This window comes from Mus pahari, chromosome 13 (genome assembly GCF_900095145.1).
Source record: "Mus pahari chromosome 13, PAHARI_EIJ_v1.1, whole genome shotgun sequence".
Taxonomy (NCBI): domain Eukaryota; kingdom Metazoa; phylum Chordata; class Mammalia; order Rodentia; family Muridae; genus Mus; species Mus pahari.
In genome coordinates, this window is record NC_034602.1 from 56,075,164 (window position 1) to 56,088,642 (window position 13,479).

Genomic DNA, 13,479 nt, shown 5'->3' on the forward strand with positions numbered 1-13,479 from the left:
GGTGGTGGTGGTGGTGATGGTGGTGGTGGTGGTGATAGTGGTGATGATGGTGGTGATGGTGGTGATGATGGTGGTGATGATGGTGGTGGTGATGGTGGTGGTAGTGGTGATGGTGATGGTGGTGATGATGGTGGTAGTGGTGATGATGGTGGTGGTGGTGGTGATGGTGGTGGTGGTGGTGGTAATGATGGTGATGATATTGAGGCTTGAGGCTACCAACCTATTCCACAATTTGTGAATGATCTGCCTGGTTTCTCAGTGATCAATTTGATTCAGCTCAATTAGCTATATCATACATGAGGATCTCATAAAACACGTGTTCTTCTTAACTTTCTATTGCTTTCTATTGTAGGCATGACTATGACCAAAAGCAACTTGAGTTTATTTAGCTTACAGGATACAGTCTATCACTGGGGGATGCCAGGGCTAGAGATCAAAGCAGAGACTAAAGCAGAGAGTGTGGAGGAATGTAGCAGACTGGCTGGCTCACCCTGGCTTGCTCAGTTGCCCTTCTTACATAACTCAGGCCTCCCAAGTAGGGACTGTACCACCCACAGTGAGCTAGGCCCAACACATCAACTAGTAATTAAGAAAACGCCTCACGGACATGGCTACAGGCCAATCTTATCTGGGCAATTGTTGGGCTGAGATTCCCTCTTCCCATGTGACTAGGTATATGTCAATTTGATAGTCGAAGCTAACTATGATCATATACAATGCCCCATTAAGCACTGCAGATATTCTTTTGTTCGTTCTTTCCTTCATTCCACAAGTATTTATTGAGCGTCTATTGTGAGTTACATCAGGCAAGAGGCTGAAAGGGGCATATGGTAGTCAAAGAAGGCAGAGGTCTTGCCCTCCAGAGGCCCACTGGAGAGCCAGACAGAAGACAGCTCATACCCGGTGGGTGACTGCTAAGCATTTACTTAGAAGTGTTTTGTTTGTTTGTTTTTAATTTTATTCTAAACAATCACTATCTGGAAGGAACACCCAGCTGACCTTTTAGCTAGCACATACATGTGAATTACACTGGCATTTGGATGGATTTTATGAAGGAATATTTTGTTTTCAATAGGTTAAACTAAAATTCATCAAGTTTACAAAGCCCTGTGAAATCACTCATTAGAAGCCACACCGCTGAGTCCCAGTGTCACCAGAGGTTAAACCAGAATGCTTGGGGGCCAGGGCGCAGTGTACTCCGGCAAGCACAGGCTTTTGAAGGTCAGGAGACAACCTTGGGTGTGGTCCCTCAAGTGCTGTTTGACTTCTGTTTGAGACAGGGTCGGTCGCTGGCCTAGAGCTCCACCAAGTAGCGCATGCCATATGTCCAGTGAGTTTCCAGAGACCTGCCTGTCTCTGCTTCCCACGTTGGCACCTCTGGGGTTACAAGCAGGCTCTCCAGCATGCCAGCTTTTTCTTTTCTTTAATATTTATTTGGTATTTATTGTTCATCTGTGTGCACGCATGTACACACCAGGCCAGTGCCCGCAGAGGCCTGAAGAGTGTGTGGAATTCCCCAGCACTAGAGTAACAGCTAGGTGTGAGCAGCTCCACGTGGATGCTGAGCCATCCCTCCAGCCTCAGCGCCCAGTGTTTATGTGAGTTCTGGGGTTCAAACTCAGTTCTTTACACTATAAGGCAAAAGGCACTTTACCCACTGAGCTAGCTCTCCAGCCCTGGAATGCTTGCCTTTTTCCCCCTCCCCCCCAAGAACAACTTAATTTAGACTTGGTAAATGTCAGCCTATTCCTTTGTGTTTACCTTTTGATGTTTGTTCCTGGGCCGTGAAATCCGAGTCTCCTTTGGGTTCACAAACCAAACACAAGGAACACATCGGCAATCTACTTGTGATGCCTCGGCAAACCTCAGCGAAGCTTTGGAAACTGGAGTGATTTGGAGAGATTCCCATAATAGTCTGTGTTTCCTCTGCCGGTTGCAGAAAAGCCACAGAAGAAAAATTGAAGGAAGAAAGCGGATAGGTGAAATTAGGCAGGAAACACACTTCCACACAGGAGAGCTCGAGGGTTCTTTCTGCAGAGAAACGAAACAAAACTCTCTCGTTAGCTAGCTGCGGATTCCTGAGTGTTTGACATTTGAATAAACAGAGTAAGCTCTTCATAGTTCCTCGGCAGAGGACGGCTAGTCCTTGAACAAGGCTTTGTTTTCACATGAAGCAGTATCTACTCCTTTTAAGCATTTCTTTTTTTTAAAACTTGTCAACATTCCGTGTTCATTTTCAGAGAACAAATATCCATGGAGAGAAGTGATTAGAAACATTTTCAAAGGATGTGTGTGTGTGTGTGTGTGTGTGATAATAGGACACGTGTGCATCCGTGAAGGCAAGAAGAATGCATGGGAACCCTTGGAACTGGAGTTAGAGCACCCTGACATGGGCACTGGGAACTGAACTTGGTTCCTCTGCAAGAACAGTAAATGTGCTTAACCACCAGCCAATCTCTCCAGCCCCTGGGGAAAAATTAACAGGTACATCTTAAGTGTGTCTGAATCTATGTATGTTCGAATAGTCAATTGCATGGATCTGAAGAAAAGATACCAAAACCCGGACAGCATCTCTGTTTCCTAGGTCTGCTAGAGAGGAGCACTATAACCTTGGCCCTTCAGAATAAGAATGGGTGGCCAGAAGTTCAATGTTAAGGTCAGTAGTTAGAAATCCTGAAGGGTGTAAGCTTTAGGGAATCTAGAAGAGTCTTGTTGATTCTCTCCTAACTCCTGGTAGCTGCCCGTGCACCTTGTCTTCTGCACACCAGTATCTGTATAGACACAGAACTTTCTCCTCTGTGTCTGGGCTTTCTACTCTCAAAGCTCCCTCTGTATCAGTCAGGAGTCTCTAGAAAACTGATAGAATGAATATATATATATCTTATAGGCTGCAATCTGCTAGATCAACAGTCTGTTTACTGATAGGGAGTCTAAGAATCCAGCAGTTGTTCAGTCCACAGGGCTGGAGTCTCAGAGTGGATCTTCAGTATGTGTTGGAATCCCCAAAAGAGTAGGCTCAAATGAAGGAATGGACTTGCCGGAAAGAGTGAGAGCAAGCAGACAAAGAGATGTTGCCATAGGCGATTATCCTGTACTCAAATCACCCGGCAGCTTGTTGCAAGTTCCTCGCTACCTGCCCCAGTGTTCCGAGTTCCTGAATGGAAGACACACAAACACAGCCTTCTATTTTAATATGCTCTAAACAGCTCAATGACTAGGCCACTCTCAAACTTCCACCTTGCTAATGCCTCCCCTCCAATAATCGAGTTATTACTTACTAAAATCTGTATTCCACCTTTGCTACCCTAGACCCAATCAGGGGCCCCCTGGGACCGCTCTTTCCCCACTCTTACATAATTGATACCCGAGCGCTCTCTCTATGCAGCTCTCAAGCCTGGTGATTCTAAATCCTCCTTCCTCTCCTGGTCCCCAAGCCCGAAAATCCTTAAGTCCCTCCTCTGTCTCCCTGCCCAGTCATTGACCTCAGGCAACTTTATTTACCAATCAAAGCCAACTGGGGCCGGGAACCCTCAGTGTCTTACTTGTGGAGGAATCTTCGTGCAATTTTGGGAACCCAGTTAACATAATACAAGCATTAAACCAAATCCACCACAAAGAGACTTGACTGTTTTGTTCCCAGCCGTGGATGAGCAGTTCCTTCGTATCATGTGTCTCTAACTTAGCACAATGAACTGTGTAAAAAACACAGGCATTTGGGTCAGGAGAGATGGCTCAGCTGTTAAGAGTACTGGCCACTCTTCTGAAGGTCCCACAGCATCTACCCAGTGGCTCACAACCATCTGTAATTCCCCTCCCAGGGCACCCAACAACCTCTTCTGGCCTTCAAAGTTTTAAATGTTATCCTGTGTTCCAGATTTAAAAAAAAAAAAAAAAATTAAATGCACAGGGGCCATGTTGATCAGCACCCATACAGGATCTTGCAATTGTCTGTAATTTCAGTTCCAGAGGGTCTTCCACCCTCAGACAGACAGACATGCAGGCTAAACACCAATGCACACCAAATAAAAATGAATACCCAGGCATGGTGGCGCATGTCTTTAATCCCAGCACTTGGGAGACAGAGGCAGGCGGATTTCTGATTTTGAGGCCAGCCTGGTCTACAAAGTGAGTTCCAGGACAGCCAGGGCTATACAGAAAAACCCTGTCTCAAAAAACCAAAAAAAAAAAAAAAAAAAAAAAAAAAGTAAATGCCTCCTTGCCTAGGCTAGGGCTTACCTGTGATTTAATTAATATGAACAAATCTGAGCTCATTGCATAATTGAGAATAATCATTTAGCAGTGTGATCAGTTAAGGAGTAGGTAACACATCTTCCAGTGACTCAGACAAAGTCAGCTATTTTTTTTAGATGCTAAATAACTGACATGGCCAATCCTACCTCTCTGTGGCTTCTTCACCTCCTCTCTACAATGTAGTTTAGGATCTCCAGTCCACAGTGCGCTCCACTTTTAAAATAGTTACTCTTAGTTCAACCTTGGTTCGGGCTTAAAAGGAAGCCAAACTCATGACTAATATTAAAAAACGGTTTTAATTAATGGAGTTTATATTTTAATAGTAATTCCATAAGCATCTGATTACTAGTGATTTGCACTGTCATTTAATAATTTAAACACTCATGTCCTAGCCCTCTGTATTTAAAAGTATTTCTCAAATAACTCACATGTAATTTCTAATGGTGAAGAAATTTCAAAATTGAATTGTTAATAAAGGTTTTTCTTAGGGGAACAGAATTTTATTCAAATAAATCTTATGATGTTATAAATATTTTATAGTAAAAATTGTAAAGAGTTCATAACTGTAACAGAGCACTGACTGCTCTTCTAGAGGTCCTGAGTTCAATTCCCAGTAACCACCTGGTGGCTCACAACCAGCTGTAGTGGGATCTGATACCCTCTTCAGCTGTGTCTGAAGACAGCTACAGTTTACTCATATATATAAAATAAATACATAAATCTTTAAAAAAATATTTTGTTTAGTAGCAATGATCAAAGGAGGTGGAGGGCCGTGCATACACTGACAGAATGCTCTCAGGATTCTCTCAATATTACTAAAACACATGAAGCCTGTGTTTCGTGCCACCTCTCCATCTTGCTCACTGGCACTTTGATCTCGCAAGATTTTCAACATCCTGAATTTATATTGCTATGACATGACCTAGAAAGGAGAGGGAGACAATTTTGCTGTCAACATTGCAGTCTTATTCAATTAAGTGGCCAGCTCAGCTTTCCAGAATGGATGGAATACCCTCTATATTTGACTATCTGGTTTCTATTGGAAAAGGAATAAGTAGAGGACATGGCCTTTCTTGGTATAATTTTTAAAAATAAATCCTCCTGCCCAACAGCTTTAGGCATTGGGCAGGCCGTGTTCCCACCTCCATAACCAGGGCTTTGTGAATTTAACTACCTCCATTAATATTCCCAGAGTCAGACCTCTACCTGCCCACTCTGAGAGATGCAAATGCATCCCAGAATGACTTCAGTACCAAGTTGGCACCTTCCCTGAGGAAGTATGCTGAATACTAAATAGAGTTAGGAAAACGCCTGACAGAGTTGGAGAAAGGTGCAGGCTAATTATTCTCTCCTTTTCAAAGAAAAGCGAAGGACAACACTAAGGAACTATATTTTCCTTCCTTAACTTTTACTGTAAGAACAACTCATATATATGTTTGTACAAGATGTTTTGTGCCCATTGAAGAATGAAAATAACACCAGACAGTGGTGTCACACACCTTTAGTCCCAGCACTCATGAGGCAGAGACAAGCAGATCTCTGAGTTCAAGGCCACCCTGGTCTGCAGAGTGAATTCCAGAACAGCCAGGGCTACCCAAAGAAACCCTATCTGGGGGCAAGGAGAATGAAAATAGGCAAATATTAGTATTCATCTCCACAGATTAAGAAGTGGGCTGTTGCCAACACCTTTGAAGCATTCTCAGCAGCCCCTACATCTCAGCACATCTTAGAAGCCCACAGATGCATAGCATTACCATATGTGTTCTTCTGTGACTTACTCCTTTTCCTTAATATGTTGTGGTCATCTTGGCTTTGCACAACTGTAGTTAAATTGTTGGGTCTTATGAATGAATATATTATATAATTTATCTATTTTCTGACAGTTAACATTTGGGTTGTTCCATTTTTAGCGGTTCAAACTAATGATGCTTTGAAGTGTTACATCATACATTCCTGATAGGAATGCAAAACAGCACAACTACATTGGGGAACAGATTTCATGTTCCTATAAGTTAAATATATACTTACCATATGGTCCCCAAACCTCACTCCTAGGAATTTACACACACAAATAAAAACATCCACATGATCAGATGCTTCTATTTTACCTGCACATGAGTTTTATGGTAGCTTGCCAATGTTGTAAGAGCCAAGAACTGAAAACAATCCACATTTCCAGCAAATAGTGAATCTAAAAACAACCTCTGGCATATGATGGAATAGCACTCGGCACAAACAGAAGAAACTATAAGAAACAACATGGATGGATCACAATGGCGTTTTTGTGCAGTCGAATAAGCCACACAGGTGACTGTGCATCACATGGTTTCATTTATATGAGATTTAGGAAAATGCACAATGCTTGGCAGTGGAAGGGTTCTTATGGGTTGGGGCAAGAGAGAACTTTCGGGGAAGATGGAAAGTTGTGTGTTAATTGTGGTTACAATGTGGTAGTCAAACTGGTGACTATAGCTGTTACACTGTGTCTTAAAAATATCTTCTCTTGTCCACAGCTGTGTTGATTGTTGCTTAGATTCTTTTTGTTTGTTTGTTTGTTTGTCTGTTTGTTTTAGTCTGATGCAATTCTGTTTGTCTATCTTAAAATCTTTGTTCCTTCTGCTTTTGATGACATTTCTGAAAGTCATTGTAGGGACCAACAAATCAAGAATCTTTTTCTTGTAACAGTTTGACAGTCTTGGATCTTACAATGCTTTTAAATGTGTTTTGAGTTGGCTCCATATGTGATATGAAATAAAGATCCAAACATATGCTTCTATTATTTATAATTTTGAAGGCTCCTCTTATGTACTGAAACAATTAAGTATTTATGTATAATACATTAATTATTAATAGGTGTAATATAATATTCTTTCAAGATCTGGTTCTGGTGTCTGTTGTTTCTGTTGATTCTCATCTGTTGAGTCTACATGTGTTTTATGATGTTTTGTTAATAGCTTATTTTATTTGGTATTTTATTTGGGAGTTATTTGAGGACTGGTTTGAAGTTTTTTTTTACTTCCTCCACAGAATATTGGTATTTGCCTCTGCTGTGTGTCTAATGGCACCATTGATCCAAAATGCCTTCAGTTTATTTCTTGCATTGAACTTTTTATACCTTGCACACAATAGACCTCTGTATCCAAGTTATGGCAGATATGTATAAACTCTCGATAAGGTCTTCCCCCTCACTTCGTCCAAGGTGAAACAAACAAACAAACAAAAATTTCCCCACAACCAGACATTTTCCCCATTGCTTGCCAGATAACTACTCCAGTCTTATTTCCCTAATGCTTTAATTATTTTTCAGTTAGCAAGCTGTCAGTAGACTTTGTAAGGAACATATGGATTATATAAGAGTCTATGTATTCTATGTGCAGCTTCATGATCCTCAGTGAAAGCTCACTATATAGTATTTTTGCTACTAGGAACAGTGCTAATATAATCTTTTGGGGAAACTGTTTGGCACTGTCATAAAATTAAATAACCAACTCAATGTACTGTTTGTATCCCCTTACAACTCATCTAGTGAACTCAAGTCTCAATATGATGATATTTGGAGGTGGTGTCTATGGGGTAATTAATTCATGAGAGTAGAATTCAAAAGAATAGGAATTGTGCTCTATAAAACCAGATAACTTGCTTCCTTTCTGCCCCATGAAAATTCAGGGGAACTAGACACCTGTATCTAGAGGACCCTTCCTAGAACCCAGCCACAGGATATCCCGACTGTGTGACGTTGAAAAGCTCCTGCATAGCAGAATAAACAGACAGCCTGCAGAATAGAAGAAGCTTTGTCATTATACAGTTAACATGAGGATAAATATGCAGAATCTGTAGAGAACTGAAGAAACTAAACACACACACACACACACACACACACACACAAATCCAACCAATAAAAATGTAAATGTATTTGACAGAGAGTTTTAGAACAGAAGAATATCTAATGACCAATAAACATTTGTGTTCAACACCACCAGCCATCAGAAAATACAGGGTTAAGCCATGTTGAGGCTCCATCTTAGCGCAGCCAGAGTGGCTTGCCCTCCATCAAGAGAACGAATGATAACAAGTGCTGTGCAGACTCCGTGAGAGAGAAAGCCTTACGCACTCCCAGTGGGAGTATAAACCGGTACCGCCACTTTGGAAATTTGTGTGGCGGTTTCTCAAGAAACTAAAAGTAGAGCTAAGGTGATGACTCAGTAGGTGACCGTGTTACCAAACAAGACTGACGGCCCCAGTTTGGCTTCTCTGAACTTGTGCCAAAGCCTGCCATGGCGGTGCTTGTCAGCAATCCCAGCACTCTCGGCAAGGCAGGAGGTCAAGGTAGAGCGCTCCCATCTGCTCATGAGCCTGCAGCTACCCAAGATCAAACCTAGAGCTTTCTACCTGCCAAACACTTGTTCTACCACTGAACTACATTCCCAGTAGATTAGTTGAATATTGAATCAATTAAAAATGAGATCCGCATAAAAAATATTTAGCACCGTGCCTGGTATATGTAGATGCACGTATTTGTTAAGAGTTTCTACAAATGTTGAGTCAGAGGTCTAGGGAGAAGGCTCAGTCATTGAAGTGCCTGCTACACGAGCTCGAGGACATGACTTTGAGTCCCCAGCACACTTAAAAATAACAGACATGGTGGCACACATCTGTAACCCTAAGATTGGGGGTTGGAAACAGGCAGATCCATAGAGGTTACCAGGAACCAGTCAAGCCAGTTCATAAGTTCTGGTTCAATGAAAGATACTGCCTAAAATAATTACGGTGGAAGCAATAGAGAAAGATGCTTGACCTCTAGCTGCTACATGTGCTACACCCCCCCCACACACACACACACACACTTTAAATGAGCCAGATGCAGTGACTAGCACCCATAGGCCCAGTACTTGGGAGGCTGAAGTGGGAGAATCACTTGAGAGCATTTTGGGTAAGACAATTTGACCTCTGCCAGCTCAAAATTTAAGTAGTCATATGTCCTAAACCTTATTAGGGATATTGATTAAATTTTTATGAAGGAGTCAATAAGAAGAAAGTAAAGTGCCCAGAGTTTGAAAACAAGGACATTTCATTCATTCATTGCAACTGTGTCAATACTCTGCCTTTGTAATAGAGACATAAACACAGTGGAGATACATTGCAGAGTTTAGGAGGGTTTTTCCTACCTATAATTCCCAAGGAAAGTCCTTCGTCCTTGGTTTGCCTCTGTTTACTGCTCATTACACTACCATTTCCACCAGAAAGTGTGACAGGGAAGAGAAATGAAAGCCAATGAACCTATCTTGTGCGAGTTTGACTCTTCAAAGTGAGCAACATCAAAACATCTGGGCATGAGACTCGCAGTGTACCCATCTGCCCTGCTCTTGTCCTGCTTGCTGCCAGACTCTGTAATGCCCCACACCATGTCTCCTCTCTGTAAAGTTTTAAGATATTGATATGCGAACATTTTATTTGAAAATCAATAAGAATCATGACTTCTCTTAGAAAGTGCTTCTGGAGCAAGAAGAATAGTGGGGGATTATTTGAACTCTGCCAAGTTATTATTTTTTTGGCAACTGAGAACAGAGGAAACCTCCCAGCATAGTCCTGGAAACAACATTACTGTTCTCATAACTCCTTCCACATCCCATTTTACTCTTTATGGGGTTGTACGTCATTGCACCACCACTGGTCCTCTTCATGATGGAAAAACCCCTTAAGAGAGACTTGACTTTCCATTTGTAAGCCTTAACTTCCCAACACAGAGAAACACCATGGATAAGTGAAAGAATAAGTTAAAGACCACTGGGATCTATCTAGGGTTTAACTGAGTCTCCCTCTCAAATTTTACATGTGTATTTTGTCTGCGTGTGTTTCTGTGCACCATGTGCATGCCTGGTGGCTGTGCAGCCCGGCAGACAGTGTAGGATCCCCTGGGTCTGGAGTTACACTGTTGTGAGCTGCCATGCAGTGCTGAGAATTGAGCCCAGACCCTCTAGGAATGTAGCCGGTGCTTTTGAGCACTGAGCTACCTCTCCAGCCTCCTGAGTCTCCATCTTAAGGTTTCATCCAACAAAAGCAACTCGGTGATTTCGTCGTTGGGAGCAACCTTGCTTCCTCAGTTGTAAGAAATGGAATCAGTATTTCCGTTCTCTACAAGCAATTGAAATGGGTCAGGCTGTTCATCAACTGCTGTGTTCTGGATACCTTCTAAAATAACTGGGGGCTTCAGATCATTGTTGGGCAATAGGTTATCTTGCCAGTGCCCCCCTCTTTAGTGGCAAGCAATATCTAAGAAGCTCCCATTCTTAAAATTAGACCAAGTAGCTAATGCTACATAATTGTAACAACGGAAGATTCCTGATAATAATTATTCAAAGATTTGGATGTATTCTTGATAAAATATGATCAGATACGATGCTGTCTTTTCAATTTGGGGATTTAGAGAGTTTATTGCTTTGAAACCAAATCTATTAAACCTGATGTATACATTGATTCACCTTGAGATTCTTTCTGAGTTTATTTAACATGGCAAAAACCAGGTATCGGTAAGTAATTTAGAAGTCAAATAATTTTGTCATATTCATTTAAGAATTAAAGGCAATATAATCTGAAGGAAGAAAACACCTGGCAGGCCTCACTTAGCCCTGAGAGTCTTAAAATTCACTTCTCTGCTTTGAGAATGATCTCACTTCATCTTCTAATTGTACCAGACTCTTTATGGGATTCACTGATTGACCATTCAATTCATTTCAAAACCTAACTCATACTGGGATTGAAAACTAACATTAATCGCCAGGTATGGTGACACACACCTTTAATTCCAGCACTTGGGAGCCAGAGGCAGCCAGATTTGTGTGAGTTCAAGACCAGGGTGGCCAGGACAGTCAGGGCTATGTATGGAGACTTTGCCCGCACCCCACCCCCCACCCCTGCCTCAAATTAAGTAACAAAATAGTTAAATCCACATCCCCTTAATCAATGTAAGGTCACACATGTTGAGGTTATAGCAATAATCCTGATGATCCATAAACCATTATAAGGCATAATTATTATACTATTACATGTGCGAAACAGTAACCCAATAATCAACACTTTATGATGGCTTTGAGCAAAATTCCTTCCACCACTGAAGGACATCAGGAGAAGACAACGGTTTGCAGTTTTGTTTGCTGTTCCACAGTAAGGATCCTTTGAAACAAAATAGCCAAATAATTTCATCATCCTAAAGAATGGAAACAACTGTCAATGCTGTTCTCCAACCAGAAAACAGAAGCGGTTCTTTCTAGTTTAGGACAAGCAGCGAAACAGCGGCAGCTGAGAAAACAAATCTCATAAATGGCACTTATCAACATGAAGAACAGACCAGCTCTCGAGCCAGATAAGTTCAGCTGAAGTGGATTTTGAAAAACAAACCAAGTCAACCAACCAACCAAACAAACAAACAAAAAAACAAATTCTTCTACTTACAAAATCAAAGGCCCACTGAGATGCCCACCATGCACCTCTCTGAATTTCCCTGGGCCACACTGGTCTTCTGTTGTCACCTCTAGCAAGAACTACTGGTCAAAAGAACAATGCCTCTGTCTTTTCCCTCCTTCTCACAATCCTTAATAGAATCTTAAAGCACTGACAGTATGTGCCAATCACCTGATATTCATTAGATTTAAACTAAGTGGTCAAAGTAACAGGAATATAAACACAGAAAAGGCCCAGCTTAGCTTAGATAGCTGAAAACATGTTGCTTCTCTCAGCCCAAAATATCTTAAAAATAACTTGTCTTTATTCTATTTTCTTTAGGACACATTTTCAGCGGGTGAAAATAAGCATCAAAAATACACACTATTCGTGCTATATATACATACATATACCAAACCAAAAGAAAAAAATTTAAATTCGATTATTCGTAGAAATTGCAGTTACAGTGTTTATTTAGCAAAAATATTTTTATCTGACTGCTTAGCATCATTTAATATGTGACATTAAATAATCATTGCAGTATGTCATAAAATATAATTAGCAAAAGTATTTTTATCTGAATACATATCTTTGCATATATTTGACAATAAATATTCATTGCAGCAAGATATCAAATATAAGTTTTTCTCTAGTTTTAGTAAATTTATATGACTTCTATTTAGTAATAGAACAGTGGGTTTTTAAAACCTTCTTATTAAAGGTTAATGAGCACAATTATCCCTTAAACATCCACAATAACATGTTTTCCAATCTTCTAATAATATATAAAAATAATTTAAATTTCCTTATTTTTTTGTTTCTCTACCCTGAAGTTTCAACAACCATATAAAAATTCTTTGAAGGGCTCTCAGAATGGGTTTTGCCTTGTTCCCAATGCTTGCAAACACACACATACCTGCCTATATTTGTACCCATCTGGTTTTTACTGTATATTAAAAATACTAAAATTTACTCCTATTTTTCTAAAATCAACAGTAAATTATTAGCCTCACCTTGTGATCAAATGGCTCATTTTAAAATAAATAAATGTCCGTTCCCTTAGTAAGTAGCTCCAGAATAGAAAAGCAGCTGTATGATTATTTTGAAAGAAGGAAACAGTTTCAAAGAACAAACTCATAAAATGGTATTCTCTTAAGTCCTGTGTCTGGAATCTAAAATCAGACTTTACATATTTCTTTACATTTTCAATTGTAACCATAACTAAGTCCTAAAGCCACTATGCTAGAAAACAGGCAACTAAAAATTGGTATCTCATTTTACTTAAAGGCTGTTCACTCACTGAACTTCAGCTCATGCAGCATACACCCAAAAAAGATCTCGTCTGTCACCACTAGCTGACAATGTACTCTAAAGTAAGAAAGGACAGCTGGATTGCAATGATTTACTTACCTTTTGGTGTCTTGAAAAATTCTGGCAGGACTAAAATGAAGGTGATCACTATTGCCACAAATAATTTAAGGAAAGCTTTCTCTGTCATGTCTACTCACATGACACAAACGTGTTTCCATCGGTAGCTTGATACTATGTTGCTTCCTGCTTCTCATCTCGGCTCTACTTCAAGTTCCTGAGATTCACCTCATACTCACTTCCGTTTGGGTCTGACTGAAAAAAAAAAAAAAAAAAAGTTACCCAGGACTGAGACTTCTTCATTTTGAGTCACTTTGCCTAATAAAGCCACCCTCTAACAAGAACTGTTTCACTAACTGATAAACAAGAAAGATGAAGAAATGGTCTTAAGAAACAAAGGGGGTCTGGCTTCATCCAGATTTG

At 40.5% G+C, this 13,479-nt stretch overlaps 1 protein-coding gene across 1 annotated transcript in view; it reads right to left on the minus strand.

Moving 5' to 3' along the window:
- Window positions 1-13,240, minus strand: part of Tmem156 (transmembrane protein 156) — a 29,544-nt gene extending 16,304 nt beyond the window's left edge. Inside the window, exons 1-2 of the mRNA XM_029545426.1 lie at window positions 13,099-13,240; window positions 1,762-2,031 (exon numbers count right to left, since the gene is read on the minus strand). Of these exons, the coding sequence (XP_029401286.1) occupies window positions 1,762-2,031; window positions 13,099-13,186 (358 nt within the window). The 5' untranslated portion in view covers window positions 13,187-13,240. The remainder of the gene's footprint in view (window positions 1-1,761; window positions 2,032-13,098) is intronic.
- Between the last annotated feature and the right edge of the window lie 239 nt (window positions 13,241-13,479).